At 46.6% G+C, this 24,896-nt stretch overlaps 1 protein-coding gene across 4 annotated transcripts in view; it reads right to left on the bottom strand.

The window, feature by feature from the left end:
• RALGAPA1 (Ral GTPase activating protein catalytic subunit alpha 1) overlaps nucleotides 1-24,896 on the bottom strand; it is a 314,621-nt gene that overhangs the window by 103,816 nt on the left and 185,909 nt on the right. For all 4 annotated transcript variants that reach the window (XM_069732024.1, XM_069732041.1, XM_069732049.1 and 1 more), the window contains exons 30-32: nucleotides 20,703-20,771; nucleotides 18,270-18,404; nucleotides 1,854-2,037 (exon numbers count right to left, since the gene is read on the bottom strand). In XM_069732024.1, the coding sequence (XP_069588125.1) occupies nucleotides 1,854-2,037; nucleotides 18,270-18,404; nucleotides 20,703-20,771 (388 nt within the window). The remainder of the gene's footprint in view (nucleotides 1-1,853; nucleotides 2,038-18,269; nucleotides 18,405-20,702; nucleotides 20,772-24,896) is intronic.

The raw sequence follows: 24,896 nt of genomic DNA, 5'->3' as shown, positions 1-24,896 counted from the left end.
AAGAACTGGGCTTGGGACCGGACGTCGAGCATGCACTGCGCTCGGCTATGTCTGCCAGTTTCCTAGAGAATGAATGGAATGGAGATGCGCATGCTCGATCCCTAGCTCAATTCAGATGAGGCCCATTCATAAGACCGCTAGCAATAAGAACCCCAAAGATCAATCAGTTATCCCCAATCATACGGGAGAGGACGCTTGCAAACCACAGAGGTGCACCCTATGGTTAGTGCAGTGTGCACCTCCGTGATGGATTCTGCATAAAAGGGTATTTCTACATCAGCATTCCTTCTGTATATTTCCTGCACAGTCATTCTCTCAGCCACCTATTATGCATAAAAAAGCAGCAGAGTCTTCTATGGAAATCCCTGCTTTTTGCATGCATCTTCATTGAGCTGCATTATCGTTTCCAGATATTCATCTTCAACCAAAAATGGCAGTAGAGGAAAACAAAATATTGAAAACCACTCAGGAAAGGCAACTGAAAAGACATGTGTGAGCGTGTTTTTCTGTGTAATCTGAGAGCAGCTGGATGTAGGGGCAGAGACCTTGATTCCAGCAATAGATCACTTACTGGGCTGTGGGTTGTTATTTCAATAAAATCAGTGTTTTAACCCCTTATTGACCGCCAATACGTCTTTTTACCGACCTGAGATATAAGAGAATATCATCTCCATACAGGTGACAATCCAGCAGCTGTCGGCTGTACACTATAGCTGACAACTTGCTGCATCAGCCACGATCAGTGTTTACACCATCCAAATCCGTTTAACCCCTTAGATGCTGCTGTCAATAGTGACTACATCATATAAATGGTTAACAGAGTGTGGGGGCTTCCTCTCTATCCCAATTGGTGCCCTCAGATCATGATTGTGTGGTCCTGATGTTTGCCATGGCAAATCATGACCAAATAGTGGCCTTACAATCTGCCGGCTGTAGTAACCTGTTCAGAAGTTAGAGGGATTTAGGTGGTAAAAATACACATTTTCATTTCTGTCATGCCACTTTGCATTAATTCCTGAAATTCACCTGAAGGGTTAATAAACTACCTGACTGCAGTTTTCAATATCTCAGGGGGTGCTGTTTTTAAAATGGTATCACTTTTTTTTTTTTTGTCACATCAAACATGGATAGGTCCCTAAAAGTAAATTTCCTTGAAAAAAATTAAAAATTACTGCTACATTTTTAAACCTCCTAAAATGCTAACAAAATAAAAGAACATTTTACAAATGGTGCTGATGTAAAGCCAACATGAGGGAAATGTGATTTATAAATGTTTCTCTGTGGCAAGACTATCTGGATTAAAGTTTGAAAAGTGCAAATTTTTTTAACATTTTCCTCAAATTTCTGATATTTTTTTATAAATAAACACAAAACATATTGACCTAAATTTACTATTATCATAAAGTATGCTTCTCGAATCTCAAAATCACTGGGATTTATTGAAGCGTTCCAGAGTTATTACCACATAAAGTGACACTGGTCAGATTTCAAAAATGTGGCTCCGCCACTAAGGGGTTAAAGATTATCACTACAGGCCTGCCTCCTGGTCCCACCACTGACTGGCAGCTTTATGTCTATACACAGTGTACAACTCAGAAAGCTGTCAATCATAGGTGTAGGCGGGGCTATACAGGGATCAGCATTCTGAGATCTGCAGCAGAGAGAACGGATTGTATCAAAATGACAGCAAGCAGCCCAGTAAGTGACACATCAGTGGAATCACGGTCTTGGCCACTACACCATGCTCCTCCCGGATTAAATAACCAAAACATGCTGACAGATTCCCTTTAAAACGAATGTACTTGTGTGAAAGTTTGTTGGTGTGACACAATGTATTTTTCAGGGGTACCTACCCTCGGTGACAGGCTGTAGTTTGGTGGAACGCTCTGAATCCGGGGAATGGAGCGGTTCTGGTTCCTTCAGGCATTCCAGCTGCAAAAAGGGATCATAGTCTTCAGATGCCAGATCTGAGAGGCTCAAGGGAAAGTAGCGCGGATTGTTGAAGTGCTGCGAGCCATAGATACAGTCATGCAGGACCTGCAGGTAGATTACAATCAATATGCATCCAACTAGAATGAATTACACTGTGGACTAAGGGGCAGGGCCATATTTGCCACTAGGCACTTGAGGGCACGTGCCTAGGACGGCAAGATGCGGGGACGCACTTGAGCAAGTTTTTTTTTTTAAAAAGTCTGGGGTCAAGCGCCCGCCCCCCCCTCCCTCCCCCTCCCTGAAGACTTCATACTCACCCTCCTCCAGCGCCGGCAGCTCGTCCTGTCCTCAGCGGTCACGTGGTACTGCTCATTAAGGTGATGAATATGCATCCATATTCATCACCTTAATGAGCAGTACCACGTGACCGCTCATTCAGGAAGGAAGACGCTGCGGGGACAGAGATGCCGGGAAGCTCAGCGCCGCACGGTGAGTGAAAGGTGAGCATGACAGGGAGGGGAGGATAGAGGAGGACGGGGGGAGGATGGAGGAAGACGGAGGAGGACAGGGGAGGATGATGTTTACAGGGTGGGAGGATGGGGAAGCCATGCAAACCGGGTAGGAGGATAGGGGAGCCATGCATACAGGGGGGGAGGAATTTGAGCCATGCATACAGGAGGGGGGAAATGTGAGCCATGCATACAGGGGGGGAATATGAGACATGCATAAAGGTGGGGGGAGAATATGAGCCATGCATACAGGGGGGGGGGGGGAATATGAGCCATGCATACAGGAGGGGGGGAATATGAGCCATGCATACAGGAGGGGGGAATATGAGCCATGCATACAGGAGGGGGGGGGGGGGGAGTATGGGTCATGCATACAGGAGGGGGGATATGAGCCATGCATACAGCATACAGGATGGGGAGAGATGAGCCATGCATACAAGATGAGAGGGGGGCATTATACAGTATTGAGCATCATGTGGGGTCATTATACAGTATGGAGCATCATGTGTGGCCATAATACAGTATGGAGCATCATGTGGGGTCATTATACAGTATGGAGCATCATGTGGGGTCATTCTACAGTACTGAGCATCATGCGTGGCCATTAGCCATTATACAGTATTGAGCATCATGTGTGGCCATTATACAGTATTGAGCATCATGTGTGGCCATTATACAGTATGGAGCATCATGTGTGGCCATTATACAGTATTGAGCATCATGTGGGATCATTATACAGTATGGAGAACTGTGTGTGGCCATTATACAGTATTGAGCATCATGTGTGGCCATTATACGGTATTGAGCATCATGTGGGATCATTATACAGTATGGAGAACTGTGTGTGGCCATTATACAGTATGGAGCATCATGTGTGGCCATTATACAGTATTGAGCATCATGTGGGATCATTATACAGTATGGAGAACTGTGTGTGGCCATTATACAGTATTGAGCATCATGTGTGGCCATTATACGGTATGGAGCATCATGTGTGGCCATTATACAGTATGGGACATCATGTGTGGCCATTATACAGTATTGAGCATCATGTGTGGCCATTATACACTATGGAGCATCATGTGTGGCCATTATACAGTATTGAGCATCATGTGGGATCATTATACAGTATGGAGAACTGTGTGTGGCCATTATACATGGAGCATCATGTGTGGCCGTTATACAGTATTGAGCATCATGTGTGGCCATTATACAGTACTGAGCATCATGTGTGGCCATTATACAGTACTGAGCATCATGTGTGGCCGTTATATAGTATTGAACATCATGTGTGGCCGTTATACAGTATTGAGCATCATGTGTGGCCATTATACAGTATTGAGCATCATGTGTGGCCATTATACAGTATGGAGCATTATGTGTGGCCATTATACAGTATGGAGCACTGTGTGGCCATATTTGTTTTTGGTTATAATTATTGTATATGAAACAGTGTGATCAGCAGTGCTAAATGGGTGTGGGTGGGACGTGGATATGGGTGTGACTAGTTGTGAAATGGATGTGGTCAGAGGCGTGGCCTAAAATTTGCCGTGGCGCACTACGCGCGCCGCAAACTTTATACCTCTTTCCCTTCTTCAAAAGTTGGGAGGTATGGTACCGCATTTGCCAGATCACGGGCAAGTGTCGCAAATCCCATAGGGAATGAATGAGGCCGAACGCAGTGCTGCCGTAAGTGATCCGTTACGCGGCAGATGCAGAAAAACTGCCGGATCTGCTGCAAAAGGCTACTTTCACATCAGCAATTTATGGCAAAGTCACTGCCGATAGTGTCATACTCACCAAAGGGGGAGGCAGCACTAAAAGTGCCTAGGGCAGCAGAAACTCTAAATACGGCCCTGCCAAGGGGCTTTGTATAGAAGCGAGCTCACAGTAATCAGCCATAGAGACTAAGGGTACCGTCACACTGAAACGACGCTGCAGCGATACGACAACGACGTCGATCGCTGCAGCGTCGCTGTTTGGTCGCTGGAGAGCTGTCACACAGACAGCTCTCCAGCGACCAACGATCCCGAAGTCCCCTGGTAACCAGGGTAAACATCGGGTTACTAAGTGCAGGGCCGTGCTTAGTAACCCGATGTTTACCCTGGTTACCAGCGTAAACGTAAAAAAAACAAACATTACATACATACATTCCGGTGTCTGTCCTCCGGCGCTGTGCTTTCCTGCACTGTCAGCGCCGGTCAGCCGTAAAGCTGAGCGGTGACGTCACCGCTGTGCTTTCTGGCTGGCCGGCGCTGACACAGGGTGCAGGAGGAGTGCAGAGAAGCACAGCGCCGGGGACAGACAGCTGAAGGTAAGTATGTAGTGTTTGTTTTTTTTACGTTTACGCTGGTAACCAGGGTAAACATCGGGTTACTAAGCGCGGCGCTGCGCTTAGTAGCCCGATGTTTACCCTGGTTACCAGTGAAGACATCGCTGAATCGGCGTTACACACGCCGATCCAGCGATGTCAGCGGGAGATCCAGCGACGAAATAAAGTTTCAGAATATCTGCTACGACGTACGATTCTCAGCAGTAGCGTGTCAGACACAGCGAGATCGTAACGATATCGCTGGAACGTCACGGATCGTGCCGTCCTAGCGATCAAAGTGCCACTGTGTGACGGTACCCTAAGTGTTGGCTCTACACCGCTATATTGGAAACACCCATAACTGCAGTTCAAAAAGAGGTGTCATTTTCTTTGTCTCGTTCAGATACCCAAATAAATTTTGCACCTTTTTTTTTGCGATACACGGCCCTCATTTTTATGTTGCTGTCATTCTTTCCATTTTATTTAATTTTTCCGCCCTAATATCAGTGGGAAAATAAAGGAACTACATGTCTGTTTTTTCACATTTCTTTTTATGACAACTGAAATACAGCTGTATGTTGTTCCCCATTCTTTAACAATTATTTTTATATATTGGACACTTGTTTTTTTTCCATACAGGCAGTGCTGTGGCACCAGTTTTTTATTCTTTTACTTAATTTTTTATTTGTGTATTTATTTTTCATTTATTTCACTCATTGTACTGCCCATATGGTCATAAAAGACCTTTGAGGGCATTTCGACATCTAACTAGCTTTTTTTTTTTTTTTAAATTAGATTTTCCCCTGAAACTGGCCAGGACTGGTATATTAGCCTGCTACAGGGTAAATTCAGCCTCATGCTCTACCAACATCCAGCGATCACATCACAGCCGGGTCCGGAGGAGAAAGTGTTAGCACTTCCTATGCTGTATGCACAACACTTTTTCAGAGTTCTGGAAGGCACGACTGTAATAAAACCCTCCCTGCCTTCTCTATGGGGATTCCAACTGTGTCTGACAGCGGACTATACTACATAGTGACATTTTAGAACGTCACTGCAGAGTAGAACATGGACCGTCTGGCCAATTATATTGTATGGGAGGTGTGCAAGTAGTGAAAGAGGGACAAAATTATTATAAAAACGTAAACGTTTTGTTAAACATGCAAAGTTCCATAACCCAGTTTGAGACCGCTCGTAGGCTTCAACGGCCAAGCCGTTAAACACAGGACCCCTGCATTCTCATGACAAAACGGATGTTGGCAGAGCAGATCTGGATGATCCGGCAGTCGCCACAGGACATCCGCGACTAACTGCATGAAATCTGCATATCACGCCCAGCGTAACCAAACCTGGGCAGCAAGGATTAACCCTCCAGTGTCCTGATGACCCTCGGTAGTAAGGAAAGCGGGGAAAAAACACGCACGGAAGACGAAACTGAAGCCACGGAGAGACCCGCACCTGCACCTTGATGGTTTAAGGATCCCGAGCCCGGAAGTGGGGTACCTTGGCGTTCAATCTTGAAGCCATCAGATCCACGTCTAGAGTCCTGAAACAAATATATATCTGTCGAAAGACCTCCCACTGTCCCAAGGCGATGTTCTGACGGCTACGAAAAAACTGCCGCTCAGTTTTTTTAAAAAAAATACGCCTGGGATATGGAATGCTGAAAATATCGAGTAGTTCCTCTCTGCCCATCGGAGAATATGGGCTACCTGGTGAATGGCCACCCTGCTGCGGTACCCCCTTTAATGATTTGATACATGCAACAGCCGTGGTTTTGTCCAATAGAATTCAGATGGGGTGACCGGCTAGGAGATAATGGAAATTGCTGCAGAGGTGTACTGATTGCTCAGATTTCCCAGACATTAATCAGAAGACTCGACTCCCGAGTTGAGCAGCGCCCCTGAATAGTGAGGTGATGAAGACTACTCCCCAGCCAAGGAGACTGGCATCGGTAGTCACCACTAGCCAATAAACCAGGAGAAAAGATTTCCCCTGGAAGAGAGAAGTCAATCTCAACCACCTGATAGGTTGATTGACCCGCCGGGAAAGTGGCACTGGCGATCGAGGGAGAACGGATTCATGCTGCAGGGCGATGATGCAGTTGAACAAAAAAAGACCACTTCTATTGCTGCCACTATTTTTCCCCAGTGCCCTCATGGCAAACTGGATAGAATGACGGGGTGAGTTGCTAAGAGCATGGGCTCCTTGTTGAAGGACTTGAACCTTGTCTTGAGGGAGAATCACTAACCCTCGGAGGTATCCCCGGTCATTCCTAAAAAGGATATCCACTGGACTTGGATGAGGGAAGACCTGTATACCTTTATCAACGAGCTCAGGTGAAGAAGAGTATTGCCAGTGATGTGAATGCACTTCGCACAATCCTGGAGAAACGGACTCCTGATTAGAAGTCATCTTGAGTAGGGCAGAATGATAGCGCCCCAAGAGTGCAAGATGGACATGACGGCCGTCATGACCTTCGAGATCACTGTGTGAATTGAATATGCTGTTCGGGAATGGTGAAGCACAGGAATGTCTAGAGGGGGGAAAATCAAAATATGTAGGAAAACATCCCTTTGTCGACGGATGCTAGAAACGCCCCTCTTCTATAGAATAGTTTGCATGATCCTTACATACATAGTAACATAGTAACATAGTTAGTAAGGCCGAAAAAAGACATTTGTCCATCCAGTTCAGCCTATATTCCATCATAATAAATACCCAGATCTACGTCCTTCTACAGAACCTAATAATTGTATGATACAATATTGTTCTGCTCCAGGAAGACATCCAGGCCTCTCTTGAACCCCTCGACTGAGTTCGCCATCACCACCTCCTCAGGCAAGCAATTCCAGATTCTCACTGCCCTAACAGTAAAGAATCCTCTTCTATGTTGGTGGAAAAACCTTCTCTCCTCCAGACGCAAAGAATGCCCCCTTGTGCCCGTCACCTTCCTTGGTATAAACAGATCCTCAGCGAGATATTTGTATTGTCCCCTTATATACTTATACATGGTTATTAGATCGCCCCTCAGTCGTCTTTTTTCTAGACTAAATAATCCTAATTTCGCTAATCTATCTGGGTATTGTAGTTCTCCCATCCCCTTTATTAATTTTGTTGCCCTCCTTTGTACTCTCTCTAGTTCCATTATATCCTTCCTGAGCACCGGTGCCCAAAACTGGACACAGTACTCCATGTGCGGTCTAACTAGGGATTTGTACAGAGGCAGTATAATGCTCTCATCATGTGTATCCAGACCTCTTTTAATGCACCCCATGATCCTGTTTGCCTTGGCAGCTGCTGCCTGGCACTGGCTGCTCCAGGTAAGTTTATCATTAACTAGGATCCCCAAGTCCTTCTCCCTGTCAGATTTACCCAGTGGTTTCCCGTTCAGTGTGTAATGGTGATATTGATTCCCTCTTCCCATGTGTATAACCTTACATTTATCATTGTTAAACCTCATCTGCCACCTTTCAGCCCAAGTTTCCAAATTATCCAGATCCATCTGTAGCAGAATACTATCTTCTCTTGTATTAACTGCTTTACATAGTTTTGTATCATCTGCAAATATCGATATTTTACTGTGTAAACCTTCTACCAGATCATTAATGAATATGTTGAAGAGAACAGGTCCCAATACTGACCCCTGCGGTACCCCACTGGTCACAGCGACCCAGTTAGAGACTATACCATTTATAACCACCCTCTGCTTTCTATCACTAAGCCAGTTACTAACCCATTTACACACATTTTCCCCCAGACCAAGCATTCTCATTTTGTGTACCAACCTCTTGTGCGGCACGGTATCAAACGCTTTGGAAAAATCGAGATATACCACGTCCAATGACTCACCGTGGTCCAGTCTATAGCTTACCTCTTCATAAAAACTGATTAGATTGGTTTGACAGGAGCGATTTCTCATAAACCCATGCTGATATGGAGTTAAACAGTTATTCTCATTGAGATAATCCAGAATAACATCCCTCAGAAACCCTTCAAATATTTTACCAACAATAGAGGTTAGACTTACTGGCCTATAATTTCCAGGTTCACTTTTAGAGCCCTTTTTGAATATTGGCACCACATTTGCTATGCGCCAGTCCTGCGGAACAGACCCTGTCGCTATAGAGTCACTAAAAATAAGAAATAATGGTTTATCTATTACATTACTTAGTTCTCTTAGTACTCGTGGGTGTATGCCATCCGGACCCGGAGATTTATCTATTTTAATCTTATTTAGCCGGTTTCGCACCTCTTCTTGGGTTAGATTGGTGACCCTTAATATAGGGTTTTCATTGTTTCTTGGGATTTCACCTAGCATTTCATTTTCCACCGTGAATACCGTGGAGAAGAAGGTGTTTAATATGTTAGCTTTTTCCTCGTCATCTACAACCATTCTTTCCTCACTATTTTTTAAGGGGCCTACATTTTCAGTTTTTATTCTTTTACTATTGATATAGTTGAAGAAGTTTGGGATTAGTTTTACTCTCCTTAGCAATGTGCTTCTCTGTTTCCTTTTTGGCAGCTTTAATTAGTTTTTTAGATAAAGTATTTTTCTCCCTATAGTTTTTTAGAGCTTCAATGGTGCCATCCTGCTTTAATAGTGCAAATGCTTTCTTTTTACTGTTAATTGCCTGTCTTACTTCTTTGTTTAGCCACATTGGGTTTTTCCTATTTCTAGTCCTTTTATTCCCACAAGGTATAAACCGCTTACACTGCCTATTTAGGATGTTCTTAAACATTTCCCATTTATTATCTGTATTCTCATTTCTGAGGATATTGTCCCAGTCTACCAGATTAAGGGCATCTCTAAGCTGTTCAAACTTTGCCTTCCTAAAGTTCAATGTTTTTGTGACTCCTTGACAAGTCCCCCTAGTGAAAGACAGGTGAAACTGCACAATATTGTGGTCGCTATTTCCTAAATGCCCAACCACCTGCAGATTTGTTATTCTGTCAGGCCTATTAGATAGTATTAGGTCTAAAAGTGCTGCTCCTCTGGTTGGATTCTGCACCAATTGTGAAAGATAATTTTTCTTGGTTATTAGCAGAAACCTGTTGCCTTTATGGGTTTCACAGGTTTCTGTTTCCCAGTTAATATCCGGGTAGTTAAAGTCCCCCATAACCAGGACCTCATTATGGGTTGCAGCTTCATCTATCTGCTTTAGAAGTAGACTTTCCATGGTTTCTGTTATATTTGGGGGTTTGTAACAGACCCCAATGAGAATTTTGTTACCATTTTTCCCTCCATGAATTTCGACCCATATGGACTCGACATCCTCATTCCCTTCGCTAATATCCTCCCTTAAAGTGGACTTTAGACAAGACTTTACATAGAGACAAACCCCTCCTCCTCTCCGATTTTTACGATCCTTTCTAAACAGACTGTAACCCTGTAAGTTAACTGCCCAGTCATAGCTTTCATCTAACCATGTCTCGGTTATTCCCACTATGTCAAAGTTACCTGTAGATATTTCTGCTTCTAGTTCTTCCATCTTGTTTGTCAGGCTTCTGGCGTTTGCGAGCATGCAGTTTAGAGGATTTTGTTTTGTTCCAATCTCCTCACTGTGGATTGTTTTAGAAATGTTCTTACCTCCCTTCTGAGTATGTTTTCCTGGGTCGTCTTTGTTCGAGTCTAATGTTTTTCTTCCCGTCCCCTCTTCTTCTAGTTTAACGCCCTCCTGATGAGTGTAGCGAGTCTTCTGGCGAATGTGTGTTTCCCAGGTTTGTTGAGGTGTAGTCCGTCTCTGGCGAGGAGTCCATCATACCAGTAATTCACACCGTGGTCCAGGAATCCAAATCCTTGTTGTCTGCACCATCGTCTTAGCCAGTTGTTTGCATCAAGGATCCTGTTCCATCTCCTGGTGCCATGCCCGTCTACTGGAAGGATAGAAGAAAAAACTACCTGTGCATCCAGTTCCTTTACTTTCTTCCCCAACTCTTCAAAGTCCTTGCAGATTGTCGGTAGGTCCTTCCTTGCCGTGTCATTGGTGCCAACATGTATCAGAAGAAATGGGTGGACGTCCTTGGAGCTGAAGAGCTTTGGTATCCTATCGGTCACATCCTTGATCATCGCACCTGGAAGGCAGCATACTTCTCTTGCAGTTATGTCCGGTCTGCAGATGGCTGCTTCGGTGCCTCTCAGTAGTGAGTCTCCCACCACCACCACTCTTCGTTGCTTCTTGGCTGTACTTTTTGCTGTCACTTGTTGCTGTGTGCCCTTTTCTTTTTTGCTTGCTGGTATTGCTTCATTCTTAGGTGTGCCATCTTCATCCTCTACAAAGATTTGATATCGGTTCTTCAGTTGTGTGGTTGGTGATTTCTCCATGGTCTTCTTGCTTCTTTTGGTCACATGCTTCCACTCATCTGCTTTTGGAGGTTCTCTGACACTTTTTGCACCTTCTGTGACCAGTAGAGATGCTTCTGTTCTGTCTAGAAAGTCTTCATTCTCTTTGATGAGTTTCAAAGTTGCTATTCTTTCTTCCAGACCCCGCACCTTTTCTTCTAAAAGGGCCACTAGTCTACACTTCTGACAGGTGAAATTGGATTCTTCTTCTGGTCGATCTGTGAACATGTAGCACATGCTGCAGCTCACCATGTAGGTTGTCACATCTGCCATGTTGCTCCTAGATCCTGCTGACTTGCTGTGTGTTTTCCTTCTTGTGTAATCTACTCAGCCAAGCTCTCTTGCAATAATGTCCTACAGGCAAAAATTCTGGTACCCAACGATCTTCTAGCTTAGGGAGACTTCGCTTCTCCCAGAAGGCACCTGGAATATGCAAATTAGCCTCCTGAAGCTTGAATCCCTGGTTTGGTGATGCTTTCGAAGCAGCTGGTCCCGGCTGTACCCAACGATCTTCTAGCTTAGGGAGACTTCGCTTCTCCCAGAAGGCACCTGGAATATGCAAATTAGCCTCCTGAAGCTTGAATCCCTGGTTTGGTGATGCTTTCGAAGCAGCTGGTCCCGGCTGTACCCAACGATCTTCTAGCTTAGGGAGACTTCGCTTCTCCCAGAAGGCACCTGGAATATGCAAATTAGCCTCCTGAAGCTTGAATCCCTGGTTTGGTGATGCTTTCGAAGCAGCTGGTCCCGGCTGTACCCAACGATCTTCTAGCTTAGGGAGACTTTGCTTCTCCCAGAAGGCACCTGGAATATGCAAATTAGCCTCCTGAAGCTTGAATCCCTGGTTTCCTTGGTGGGATCTGGACTCAGGCTATCCACTGAACCAACGTGCTGCGTTAGAGCTGGAGGAATAATCCGAGTCAGGGTGGCGAAGATAGAGGAAGGATCATGAAGAGACTATCGCTGTGACCACTGACGCCATAAGCTGCGACAACGACAAAACCCACTCTGGGTATAATGCTGTTAAGATTCCAGCCCCAGCAAAATGAGGCTGTACCACTTAGTACCCTATGATACATTAATCCCATGCATTCTTTGCAGGGAAGACTGATGGGGCCTGAGGTCAGAGCACTTAACTGGTACTGTTGCCCAAGGGTACATCAGGTCCGATAAACCATGGTGGGATTTTGGTCCCAGGACCCCATGCAGCCAAAGTAATGACGAACTTTAAACTGGTTTGAGTAGAACCCCTTGAATGAATCTATGGTGTCCGAAAAAAAGAATTGTTGTTGAAGTCAAAAGGGACGTTTAAGCCTTGCCGTGGAGGAAATTTGCTGTTTTCTCCTGTAGCATCAGAAACACACTGAACCAGCCTCACTCTAAATAAATGGCCACTCTGGTAAGGAAGAGATGTCACAGACTTTTTGCACACAGAGACCTGCTAATGCTCCGAACCACAGAGGAATCACGGAGGTATTCAATTTCTTTGGCCAGCAAAGCCATGGATTGCTACAGTGATGAATCCGACTCAGGGGAACTAGGTACACTGGGATTGGGGCGGTGGAGGGCTCCTAAACGCATTTGAGGTTGTTGCTTTGGAAATTAGATAAGACTAATAGTCTTCATAGACCCTTTGGGAGCTTGGACGGTGACAAGGTGTCATGGAGCCTTTAAGACCGGGAAATGCTACAGGGGGAAGCTGCAAGGGTAAGAGAGCAGTGTTTCCCGGGTCCTGATGTTCCTGGAGTCCGCATTGGATTAGCGCTATGTTTTTGCGCTAAGCGACGCTTGCCAGGTTCTGCAGAGTCATTGTGACCCTTTAATGCAACGCCATCGCCACTGTGTGAGCCGACCGGGTGGACCAAGCTGGCCACTGTGAGTTGCAGAGGCGGTAAAGTCTCGCAGAGAGCGAGAGGCGCCAATTAGGGGGCGGAGCCACAGCCACGGTGTGGGCGGCGCCACAGCTGTGATGTGGGCGGAGCCTCATGACTTCCATGAATAGGCTCAAGCCGGGGCCTAAATTTCTACAGCCGCTGGGAGTAATACTAGGGGCCATCGCCCCTTAGAAGTGAGGAGGCGTTGGGGGGAGGCTGAGAAAAACAAGTGCTCCCGTCCCAGGCGAGAAGCGCCAGAAAAAATGGGCAGAGCCGCTTTAGGGTGCCATAGTGTGGGCAGTTTCCGGAATGCGGCCTACACATCAGCTGAAGCCGGGGACTAAATTTTTTGTGGCCGGCGCGTTACCTCAGGGAGGTGGGGCCACAGGAAAGCCATGGCTGAGGCTACCTGTCAGCATGTGAATATCCCGCTGCAGAGACCCACTGCCGACTGGATCCACTCACCATTGGTGCGCGTCCCGGCATGGAGCCGCCACGGATGACTGGATTTCAGCGCCAGCGCACGCACTCTACTGTTCTGCTGCAGCTCAGGTATTGCAGCGCGGACAGTGAAGGGATAAAGGGGTAAACCTCAATCCACCATCCCTTTGTTAGGGAGGTGGAGAGGAACCGTTCGCCTCCTTGTACCATCCGTTTTAACAGTGGTGGTACAGTGGGGTTGCTCGGACGCCAAAGACAGGGTGCCTCTGTACCAGGGCCAGTTGTCCGGCACTAGGCCTGGCTGCAGAAGAGGGTACATGGAGGCGACTCTCCATGTGCTTGTCCGTTCAGGGTGTGGGGAGATCGGTGCCCTTGAAGGGACCCGTCGCCCCTAAGAATCAGCTCAGGCTTGGCATTCCACGTCGCAGGAGAGGATATGGAGAGGCGACACTCTCCGTGCTCGCCTGTTGATGGTTCGGGGAGATTGGAACCTTGAGAGGATCCGTCACCCCATTCGTCTGTGGAAAAAACAAAAATCAAAGAGTCAAAATTGAAAAGTAAAATAATAAAGAGTTTTGGGTCTGAATAGCAGACCCGTGTGCCTCCTACGGACACTAAGCAAGAACTGGTTCTCTGGGAGCCAGCAGGAGGGTGTATACTGCAGAGGAGGAGCTAACTCTTTTTGTTTCAACTTAGTGTCAGCCTCCTGGTGGCAGCAGCATACACCCACGGTCTGTGTCCCCCAATAAGGCGAAGGAGAAAATGGCCATAATCAGAGCTATGACCCATCATAGGCATTGCAGCAGAGTGTCAGCTATAATATACACCACTCTTGAGCCAATTCCATCACTGCGGCAGAAACGTACGTCACTTTGCAGGAACTCTCTGCTTGCTGGAACGTACAGGTATAGCAGATGTCGGGAAAGGGTTAAACGTGCAAGTGTCGCCTGTATAACACATGCATGGGTCCACGCACACCCTAAATCCGCTGTACATGTACTTGGGATTGAGAGAATGGGTTAGAAAACATTTCTCATTTTCCAAAGTTTTGATCACTGGGGGTCCGAGTGCCAAGAACCCCACTGATTGCTAAAACGAAAAAGCAGAAGAACTTAGCTGAGATTGAAGAACGGCTGAATGGAAAGTCTATAAAGTCTGTCCTACGTCTTGGAGGGGAGAAGTTATTCAGATGAGACCTTCAGCCTCTCGGTTTCAAGCTTACGAACATTATATTAGTGGGACTAGTGAGAGCAAGGATCATCAGAATAAACTAATACCCTTAGGGTATGTGTCCACGTTCAGGATTGCATCAGGATTTGGTCAGGATTTTATGTCAGTATTTGTAAGCCAAAACCAGGAGTGGAACAATTAGAGTAAAAGTATAATAGAAACATATGCACCACTTCTGCATTTATCACCCACTCCTGGTTTTGGCTTACAAATACTGACATAAAATCCTGACCAAATCCTGATGCAATCCTGAACGTGGACACATACCCTTAAGGCTATATGCACACGTCAGGATTTTCTGCAGAATTTTCCTGAACAAAACTGGACTTTTTCTGCAGGAAATCCGCATGCGTTCTTTCTGCGTTTTTTTCCGGAGCTTTCCCAATGCAATTATATAACGGTAAAAACGCGAAAAATCGGAAAAATTAGTGAACATGCTGCGTTTTTTACCGCGATGCGTTTTTTTTTCGCGGAAAAAAAATACAACATATGCACAAAAATGGCGGAATGCATTATAAATGATGGGATGCAAATGTATGCGTTTTTTAAGCGTTTTTATAGCAAAAAAACGTGAAAAAAAACGCGAAAAATCCTGAACGTGTGCACACAGCCTAAAAAATTAACTTTTAATAAACAAATATTAAAAACACAAACAAACTAGAACTACATATAATGCCCAACCAGGTGAAAGTCAAGATTCTGGCCAAAACATGATCAGGCACAGTAACCAACTATTGTGGTGAGAACCAAACTGAACAAACACAGGTACAGGACCTCACTCACCCTATAACCATCCTAGAGCCGCACCTGCCTTACTGCGGAGGTTGGCACCCTAGCTTGTACGCAAAATGGCGCCCTCGCTCACCGATGTGTCTTCATTGTTATGACATATAGGAGCTTATAGGGGGAGTGAACTGAATAGCACCTATGAGGTTATGTTGAAAAGAGCGGGTGGGTGGGACAATTAAAAAAGAGATTGATGGGCAGCCATAATAAGATTCATAGATGATCCAACCAAAGGTAGAATCATGCAGCAAACATTTTTTTCAGAAGAGTTTATGTGTGCAGGTGACTGTCTTTTCTGATTGACCCCCCTCCACTTTTTTGGGGTGTCACATCAGTACCAAACAATCAACAAAGCATATCTAATCAGATGAACCTCAACAAATTCTTATATAAAAACTTGACTATATTAAATGTAAATAGATAATATTGCATAGTCCGAGGTTCTAGACATGAATTACCCATACACAGACAACATGGCACATCATAATGGAGTCAGCAGTAAATATTGTTTTTTCCTAATGTGCATAGACAGCCTCACAGAGGACATATAACCACCGCCCTTGGAGCGGTCACTGACAGATAAGTACAGATTTACATCCCATTAAAACCATACGTAGCAGAAGAAAAAAAGGGGATATTTCTACCTACCCAGGGAGCATTTATAACAGCAGCAACCCTCTCATGAATATTTTGGGGTACACACATTCACCGGGTCAGTAATACAGGGTGGCATATAGCGTCCACGGATGAAAAACAGAGGGACAAAAAAAAAAGGGAGGAAGGGATAATGATCAGGACATTCAAGTGTTTCAGCGGTTCCTCAATGGGCGTACATGGAGGCCTAACCACCGCAAGGCCTCTTTTGGATTGTGAAAGAAGTGAGTTTTATTAAAGGCAGAGACCCTCAGTCCCGCTCGGTATAGCATGGCATATTGGACCTGTGGGAGAAGGAATCTTCTCTTGATGTCTTGAAATTGGGCCCACTGTTTTTGGATCTCAGCTGAGAAATCTGGAAAGATGGACACCTTTGAGCTCGCAATGTTGTCATCCATGCTAACTCTGGGATTTTGTCTCTGTTTTTGAAATGAAGCAGTTTGATCAATACCGATGTTAGTGGGGCTACTGGGGGTAAATGCCTGGAGAGAACCCTATGAGCCATTTCCATTGGTGGGGCTCCTGGGGGTAGGGGCCTGGATGGAAACCTATGAGCCGCTTCCATTGGTGGGGCTGCTGGGGGTAAGGGCGTGGAGGGAACCCTATGAGCCGTTTCCAATGGTGGGGCTCCTGAGGGTAGGAGCCTGGAGGGAACCTTATGAGATGTTTTCATTGGTGAAGCCCCTGGGGGTAAGGGCCTGGAGGAAACCCTATGAGCTGTTTCCATTGGTGGGGCTAATGGGGATAAGGGCCAGGAGGGAACCCTATGGTTTCCATTGGTGGGGCTCCTGGGGGTAAGGGCCTGGAGGAAACCCTATGAACCGTACCCATTGGTGGGGGTCCGGACAGTAAAGGCCTGGAGGGAACCCTATGAGTCGTTTCCATTGGTGGGGCTACTAGGGGAAGGGGCCTGTAGGCAACCTTATGAGCCGTTTTCATTGGTGGGGCTCTTGGGGGTAAGGGCCTGGAGTGACCCCTATGAACTGTTTCCATTGGTGAGGCTCCTGGGGGCTCATGTGTACATGCAGCATTGGTAAGGCTGACTTACACTGTAACACTTTATTAAACACATCCTGTAATATTGGCTCTGCATCTACCTCCCAATGCTCAGCAGGCGCATAATCTCTGCCAGCATCAGGATGAATAATGGTGGTAGTAGTGGTTGCGGGATCGCTTGCTATGGGCCCACTTCTCTGCTCCTTCATTATCTCAACCGCTCTTGTTAACGCAGGGGTATTGGACGGTGAAGGGATCGGTGGCTGCAGAGCTCCCTTGGTTTTGGGTGTTTTGGCATATTGTTCCAGGCGAGTAGTTATGTCTGGGTTGCTACCCTGCTCCTTGTCAGCGGCTGTCTTAGCAGCGCCCGCCACTGCGCCATCTTTTTGTGCACTCTCTGCCTAAGACTTTTATCCTTTCATGTCATATCAAGGACTGGTGGATTCAGGCTCTCGTGATCTGCTACCTGCACTCCGTAAGTCGAGGACCGAAGAGTGTCTTTTCTCCCCGGGTAAGCAGGATTATAGAATAGATATCGGAGGAGCTGTTGCTCGTCCTGCTACATGTCCAGCCACGCCACACCCCTGATTTCATATATTTAGTGTTTGCATACATCTTAGCGTTTACGGAGCATTGCTGTATGCTTTTTTTATATATATTAGCCAAATATACTTTGCAGCCACGTAAATAATTAACCGATCCTGTCCTGGGACTTACAATCCGCAGCTTCCTCCATCAGACAGGAACCCAGCAGTGGGATTTAATATTTCCAGAGTGGTCTTATGCACTGTGTAAGATCACAGATAAGTGTCTAAAGTCCCACCAGTTAGCCGGCGTGCAAGTTAATGGGTTCTGCTTTCATTACTGAACTCGGCTTTTGTGAATATAGTGAACAAAGCATTTTGTGACTGACTACACGACAGGCTGAACAAAAACAATTCAGTGAAGTCTGGAAAACAGCTGCAGATCCTACTGAGGTCACGCAGCAGAATTTGGGGCAAAATCGTCTGTGATGGCCACAACATCATTGGACAAGCAGTGTCGGTCCACACATGTTTCTCTGCTGTGTGGATTAGATTTTGGTAAAAGTCCCACAGCAGATATTAGCCACCCAATACAGTGGAGGTAAATCCTCTGTGTGTATGGACCCATTACATATAATGAAGCAGCTCTCCATGTCTGTGATTGTACACTACCTTATAGGCACAGTGCAATACTGAATTTTCCCTCCCTTGGTTATCACTTCCCGCATGTCGCACCGGCTTCAATAATACTGAGAGTGGCAGCGCCATTATCCATTCTAGAAGCGAGAGCAGCAGAGACACGATCAGCTGGAAGACAAAGATTACAGCATTACATGACTATCTATACAGCCCGTAATATACATCTACAGCTGTGACTCGTGACATCCTGCAATTGTGCCCCCCATGATAGTCAGCAACACACATAGAGGTGTCGGAATAAGGGGTCATATGTTGGTATGCTTCATTATGCTTCCTGCAAAGGTCCACTTGTAATATATAGAAATTATACTTGTATTCCTTATAGAAATAACAATTCTGAAGCATTCTTTTTTCCAACTCTGGTGCTGATCCTCTGTTACTCCATCTGGAGAACACTTATCAGTATGGTATGTCACTGTAGTGTCCGGTAGCGGCAGTATTGACACCCAGCTATCAAACTGATCCATCCTATGTTTCTCAGAGGACCGGTAAAACCCAAAGATATTACAAAAGACAGGGAATACAAGCATTTACTACTATAGAGATGTCCTCTCTAATAAGGGTCTATCACTAAATTTAAATGGAGTACTTCCTCCAGTTGGTGTTCCTCAGCTGATTCTGGAACAGTTTTTCTTATTCTTCTGTGCCCCTCCATTTCAAAGTTATACCCTCTGGTAATAATGGTACAGATTTTCCCTTCAACTTACTGGGCGTATACCACAGAACTCCTCTGTGGGCGTGTGCCTTTTCATCTCAGATGCTGGCCAATCAAAACAAGGTCATGCCCACAGAGTAGGTCAGTGGTACACGCCCAGTTACTTGAAAGGAACATCTACATATTTATTATCAATGGTAATAACTTTGGGAATATAGGGGTGTAGCAGAAAAAGAAAAACTGTTCCAGAATCAGGGAAGAATCGTCAACTGAAAAAGATTAAAATTGAATTAAAATGTAAAAAATCTAGTGTATGGTCCTCTATAAAAAAATTATATATAATTTATATATATCTTTCTATCTGTACACACACGCACACATAAATACATACACACTCCTCACACAATGAAGGGAACACTAAAATCCCACATCCTAAATATCACTAAATGAAACAATCCAATTGCAAATCCTTATTGATTACATAGTGGAATGTGTTGAGGACAATACAACATAAAAATGATCAATGCAAATCAAAATTAATATCCAATGGAGGTCTGGTTTTAGAATGATACTCAAAACAAACTGGAGAATCAAACTACAGGCTCATCCAACTTTAGTGCAAATGTCTCAAGACAAGGAAATGAGACTCAGTAGTGTTAATGCTCTCACCCCTAGAGGTACAGTAGCATGAGAAGGTTTCTACAAACCACAGAAGTTGCTCAGATAGTGCAGCTCATCCAAGATGGCACATCAATGCAAGCTGTGGCAAGAAGGGTTGCTATGTCTGTCAGCACAGTGCCCAGAGCATGGAGCAGACAGCAGGAGACAGGCCAGTGCACCATGAGACGTGGAGGGTGTTGTAGGAGGTCAACAACCCAGCAGCAGGACCACTACCTCCTCCCTTGTGCAAGGAGGAACAGGAGGAGCATTGCCAGAGCCCTGCAAAATGACCTCCAGCAGGCCACTATCATCCATGTGTCTGCTCAAACTGTCAGAAACAGACTCCATGAGGGTAGTATGAGGGCCTGACATCCACAAGTGACTGTTGTGCTTATAGCCCAACACCCAGCAGGGCAATTGGAATTTGTCAAAGAACACCAAGATTGGCAGATTTGACATTTTCGCCCTGTGCTATTCACGGATGAGAGCAGGTTCACATTAAGCACATGTGACCGAGTCTGGAGACGACATGGAGAACATTCTGGTGCCTGCAACATCCTCCAGCATGACCAGTTTGGCAGTGAGTCAGCAGTATTGGGAGATATTTATTTGGAGGGCTGAATAGCCCTCCTTGTGCTAGCCAGAGGTACCGTGAGTGCCATTAGGCATTATCTCATTCCATCCACCAACGGCACGTTGCCCCAGAGACTGCCGAAGGGTTGACTCATGCTTTAAACCAGGTTTCGGAGAAGATTCCTCAGAACATCCACCGCCTCATCAGGAGCATGCCCAGGCATTGTAGGGAGGTCATTCAGGCACGTGGAGGCCACACACACTACCGAGCATCATTTCCTTGTCTTGAGACATTTCCACTGAAGTTGATCAGCCTGTAATTTGATTTTTCACTTTGATTTTGAGCATCATTCCAAATTCAGACCTCCATGGGATGTTAATTTTGATTTACATTTATCATTTTATGTTTTATTGTTCTCAACGCCATCCATGATGTAACGAATGTATGCAGTGAGGATGCATGGTTAGAGGAATGTATCCAGTGCACCGGTTACATCTTGCGTTAGTTATAGACTTACTCGTTTATCTTGCTCATAAGATGAGGTCTCGGCAGTCGGCAACAGATGTGTCACAGTGGCGAGAAGGATCTGCATCAGACAGGAGAGAGAAAACAAAGGTTTAAATGGGTACACCCCTTTTAGCGCCATTTTACATCTAAAAAAAACATAGGGGTAATGCTAGAATATGCTATTATTTTATGATCGGTGGGCGTCCATATTCTAGGTTCAAAATTAATTCTGACAATGAAATGCGATAAGTTTTTTCCTCCTACACTGTCTTTCTCTGCATAAAGAGCCTCTCTACTGTCATAACTACACCTACATCAGGGCTACAGCCCTTTTAAAGGGAACCTGTCGCCCCCAAAATCGAAGGTGAGCTAAGCCCACCAGCATCAGGGGCTTATCTACAGCAGAGTGTTACGCTGTAGATAAGCCCCCGATGTATCCTGAAAGATGAGAAAAAGAGGTTAGATTATACTCACCCAGGGGCGTTTCCACTGCGGTCCCGTCCGATGGGTGTCACGGTCCGGTCCGGGGCCTCCTATTTTCTTACCATGACGTCCTCTCCTTGTCTTCATGCTGCGGCTCCGGCGTACTTTGTCTGCCCTGTTGAGGGCAGAGCAAAGTACTGCAGTGCGCAGTGGCCGGGAAAGGTCAGAGAGACCGCCCAGGTGAGTATAATCTATCCTCTTTTTCTCATCTTTCAGGATACATCGGGGGCTTATCTACAGATTACAGAATGCTGTAGATAAGCCACTGATGCCGGTGGGCTTAGCTCACCTTCGATTTTTGGAGTGTCAGGTTCCCTTTAAAGAGAACCTTTTTGGTCCCCCATACCCTTCAACCCAGTAGCATTCACCCATGTATGAATAAATTCCCTGCATAACCAGACCTGTATAACGTTTTTCTGTGAAAAAGGAATTTTTGTGTACTCACCGTAAAATCTCTTTCTCTTAGCCTCTAATTGGGGGACACAGGACCATGGGTGTTATACTGCTGTCCACTAGGAGGCGACACTATGCATAATCTGAAAAAGATTAACCGTGGCTCCTCCTCTGCAGTATACACCCCTGGACGGTGTCAGCCTTCTCCAGTTTTGTGCAAAAGCATTAGGAGGAACGTAACATGAATAACATAACCATGCCTATAAGAAGGAAACTATGTACGAGCTCAAGCAAACAATATGAGAACTCAACAGCTGTGTCCCCCAAATAGAGGCTAAGAGAAAGAGATTTTACGGTGAGTACACAAAAATCTCCTTTACTCTGTCACCTCTTTGGAGGACACAGGACCATGGGACATCCCAAAACAGTCCTTGGGTGGGAAGCAATGGACGAATATTGTGCAGACAGGCCCCTACACTTGGGGCACTGCCGCCTGCAGTACACATCTACCCAGGCTCGCGTCCGCTGAGGACTGGGTATGAACCCTGTAGTGCTTAGTAAACGTGTGTAGGCTAGTCCAAGTGGCCGCCTTACACACTTGTTGTGCCGAAGCCTGGTGCCGAATGGCCCAGGAGGCCCCTACCGCCCGTGTAGAGTGTGCCGTAATACCGGCTGGAAAAGGAGAATTCTTAAGGCGGTAGGCCTCTTGTATGGTGGATTTGATCCACCTGGCAAGGGTAGCTTTGGAAGCTGGCAAACCCTTGCGGCCGCCTTCCGGAAGAATGAAAAGAGAATCAGACCTCCGGAAGGACGCAGTTCTAGACACATATATACGCAATGCCCTGACAAGGTCAAGCATATGCAGAGCCTTCTCCACTCTATGAACCGGGACCGGACAAAGGGATGGCAGTGAAATTTCCTCATTGAGGTGGAAGTTGGACACAACCTTCGGAAGGAAGGATGGGCCCGTACGGAGAACTGCCTTGTCCTGGTGAAAGGCCAGGAAGGGCCGTCTGCAGGAGAGTGCTGTCAGTTCAGACACCCTGCGTAGCAAGGTGATTGCCACCAGGAAAGCCACCTTCTGGGAGAGAAGGCGGAGCGGGACCTCCTTAAGGGGTTCGAAGGGTGGTTTCTGCAATCCTGTCAGGACCAGGTTGAAGTCCCACGTTTCTAGTGGTCATCTGTAGGGGGGAACCAATCAGGAAACCCCCTGAAGAAAAGTCCTTACTTGCGGCTTGGTAGCAATGCGCCTTTAAAAAAGCACTGAGAGGGCTGACACCTGGCTCTTAAGCGAGCCCAGGGACAGCCTGGCCTCCAGACCCGATTGAAGAAAACTAAGTACTTTGGGGAGGGAATAAGGGAGTGGGGTCTGGCCACGAGATTCGTACCAGGTAAAGAAAGCTTTCCAGGTACGGTAATAAATCTTGGCAGAGGCTGGCTTCCGTGCCCTGATCATGGTTCCAATGACGTCCGGCGAGAGCCCTGCCTGGGTTAGAACCCAGGTCTCAAGGGCCACGCAAATTAAGAGCCCCTGAGTTCTGGTGGTAGAACGAGCCTTGTGATAGAAGATCGGGGCGGTCGAGGAGACGCCAGGGGGCGTCTGCTGCAAGTTGTACGATGTTGGCGTGCCATGTACGTCTGGGCCAGTCCGTTGCGATTAGGATGGTTGGAACTCCCTCCTGCTTGATCTTCCTCACCACTCTGGATATCAGGGGGAGAGGTGGAAAAATGTACAGAAGCTGGAACTGGGTCCAGTTATGAACCAGAGCGTTTGCTCTGAGCGACCGCGGATCGTGTGTTCTGGCCATGAAGTTGGAGACCTTGGCATTGAAGTGGGATGCCATTAGGTCCACATCCGGGGTCCCCCAGCGATGGCATATCTGGCGAAAAATTTCGGGATGGAGAGACCACTCTCCCAAGTCTATTCCTTGTCGGCTGAGGAAGTCTGCTTCCCAGTTGTCCACACCGGAATGTGGACCGCCAAGAGAACCGATCCTGTGCCCTCCGCCCAGTGGAGGATATGCGACACTTCTCGCATCGCCTGGGTACTGCGGGTCCCCCCTTGGTGATTCATATGCTACAGCCGTGGCATTGTCCGACTGTATTATGATGTGAGAGGCTGCCAGTAAGTGATGGAAGGCCCTCAATGACAGAAGGATGGCACGAATTTCCAGGATATTCATGGGCATGGTCGCTTCCACTGAAGAACCACTTGCCCTGTGCCCTGTGGTGTAGGTGCACTGCACCCCAACCCGTCAGGCTCGCATTGGTGGTCAGAACATTCCATTGACCTGTGAGAAAGGATTTCCCCTTTGCTAGGCAAGGTTGGCTTGAGCCACCAGTGCAGGGACCTCTTGGTTGACGACGTTAGCCCGAACTCCCTGTCAAGAGAGAAAGGGTTCTTGTCCCAGGACTTGAGGATGGCTAGTTGAAGAGGCCTGAGGCGAAACTGGCCAAATGGGACAGCTTCTATTGCTGCCCCCATCCTGCCGAGGACTCTCATGGCAAACCGGAGATCGAGAGGGTTTGCGGAGGAGGGTGAGTATTTGTTGAGTTGTTTTAGGTCCAATATGGGCCGCACGCTGCCTCCTTTCTTGGGGACTACGAAGAGATTGGAGTAGAACCCTTGGAAGCGCTCGGCCATGGGGGCCAGTATGATGACTCCTGCTTGAAAAAGCGAGGAGACCGCTTGTCGGAAGGCACGAGCCTTGGCTCGTGGTTTTGGGGGGACAGAGAGGAAGAAACGGTCCGGTGGGTTGGAGGTGAACTCTATCTTGTATCCGGAAGACACTAGTTCCCTGACCCACCTGTCTTCTGTAATAGGCATCCAGACATGATGAAAGAGCAAAAGTCGTCTGCCTACGGGTGTGGTGTCTTCCAGAGTCCGTGACTCATGATGAGGAAAGTCTGAGATTTTCCTCCTCTGGGCTTAGACTGGGCTGCTTTTGACTGCCAGGTTTTGTCCGACCTTTGCGTTGATCGTGAGTTGTCCCTGCGTGGGGAACGGTTACGATTTTGTGCTGGACGCGAGACGGACCAGCCCAAAGAATTCCGAAAGGATCGGAATCGAGTGTGGTTAAGCTTCTTGTAAGTGCGTTTAGGTTTCAGTTGGGGAAGAGAGGTACTCTTACCCCCGGTGGTGTTGGATATCATCGTGTCCAACTGTTCACCGAAAAGTCGCCCACTGAGGTAGGGGAGGTGCGTTAGGACTTCTTTGAGGCTGCGTCCGCTTTCCATTCCCGCAGCCAGAGGATACACCGAATTGTGATGGCGTTTGATGCTATCCCCGCTATGCCCCTTGCTGAATCCAGAGCTGCATGAAGCATGT

The sequence above is a fragment of the Ranitomeya imitator genome, chromosome 1 (assembly GCF_032444005.1).
Source record: "Ranitomeya imitator isolate aRanImi1 chromosome 1, aRanImi1.pri, whole genome shotgun sequence".
NCBI lineage: Eukaryota > Metazoa > Chordata > Amphibia > Anura > Dendrobatidae > Ranitomeya > Ranitomeya imitator.
Note: the sequence above shows the minus strand (reverse complement) of the source record. Positions and strands in the feature narration are given on the sequence as shown.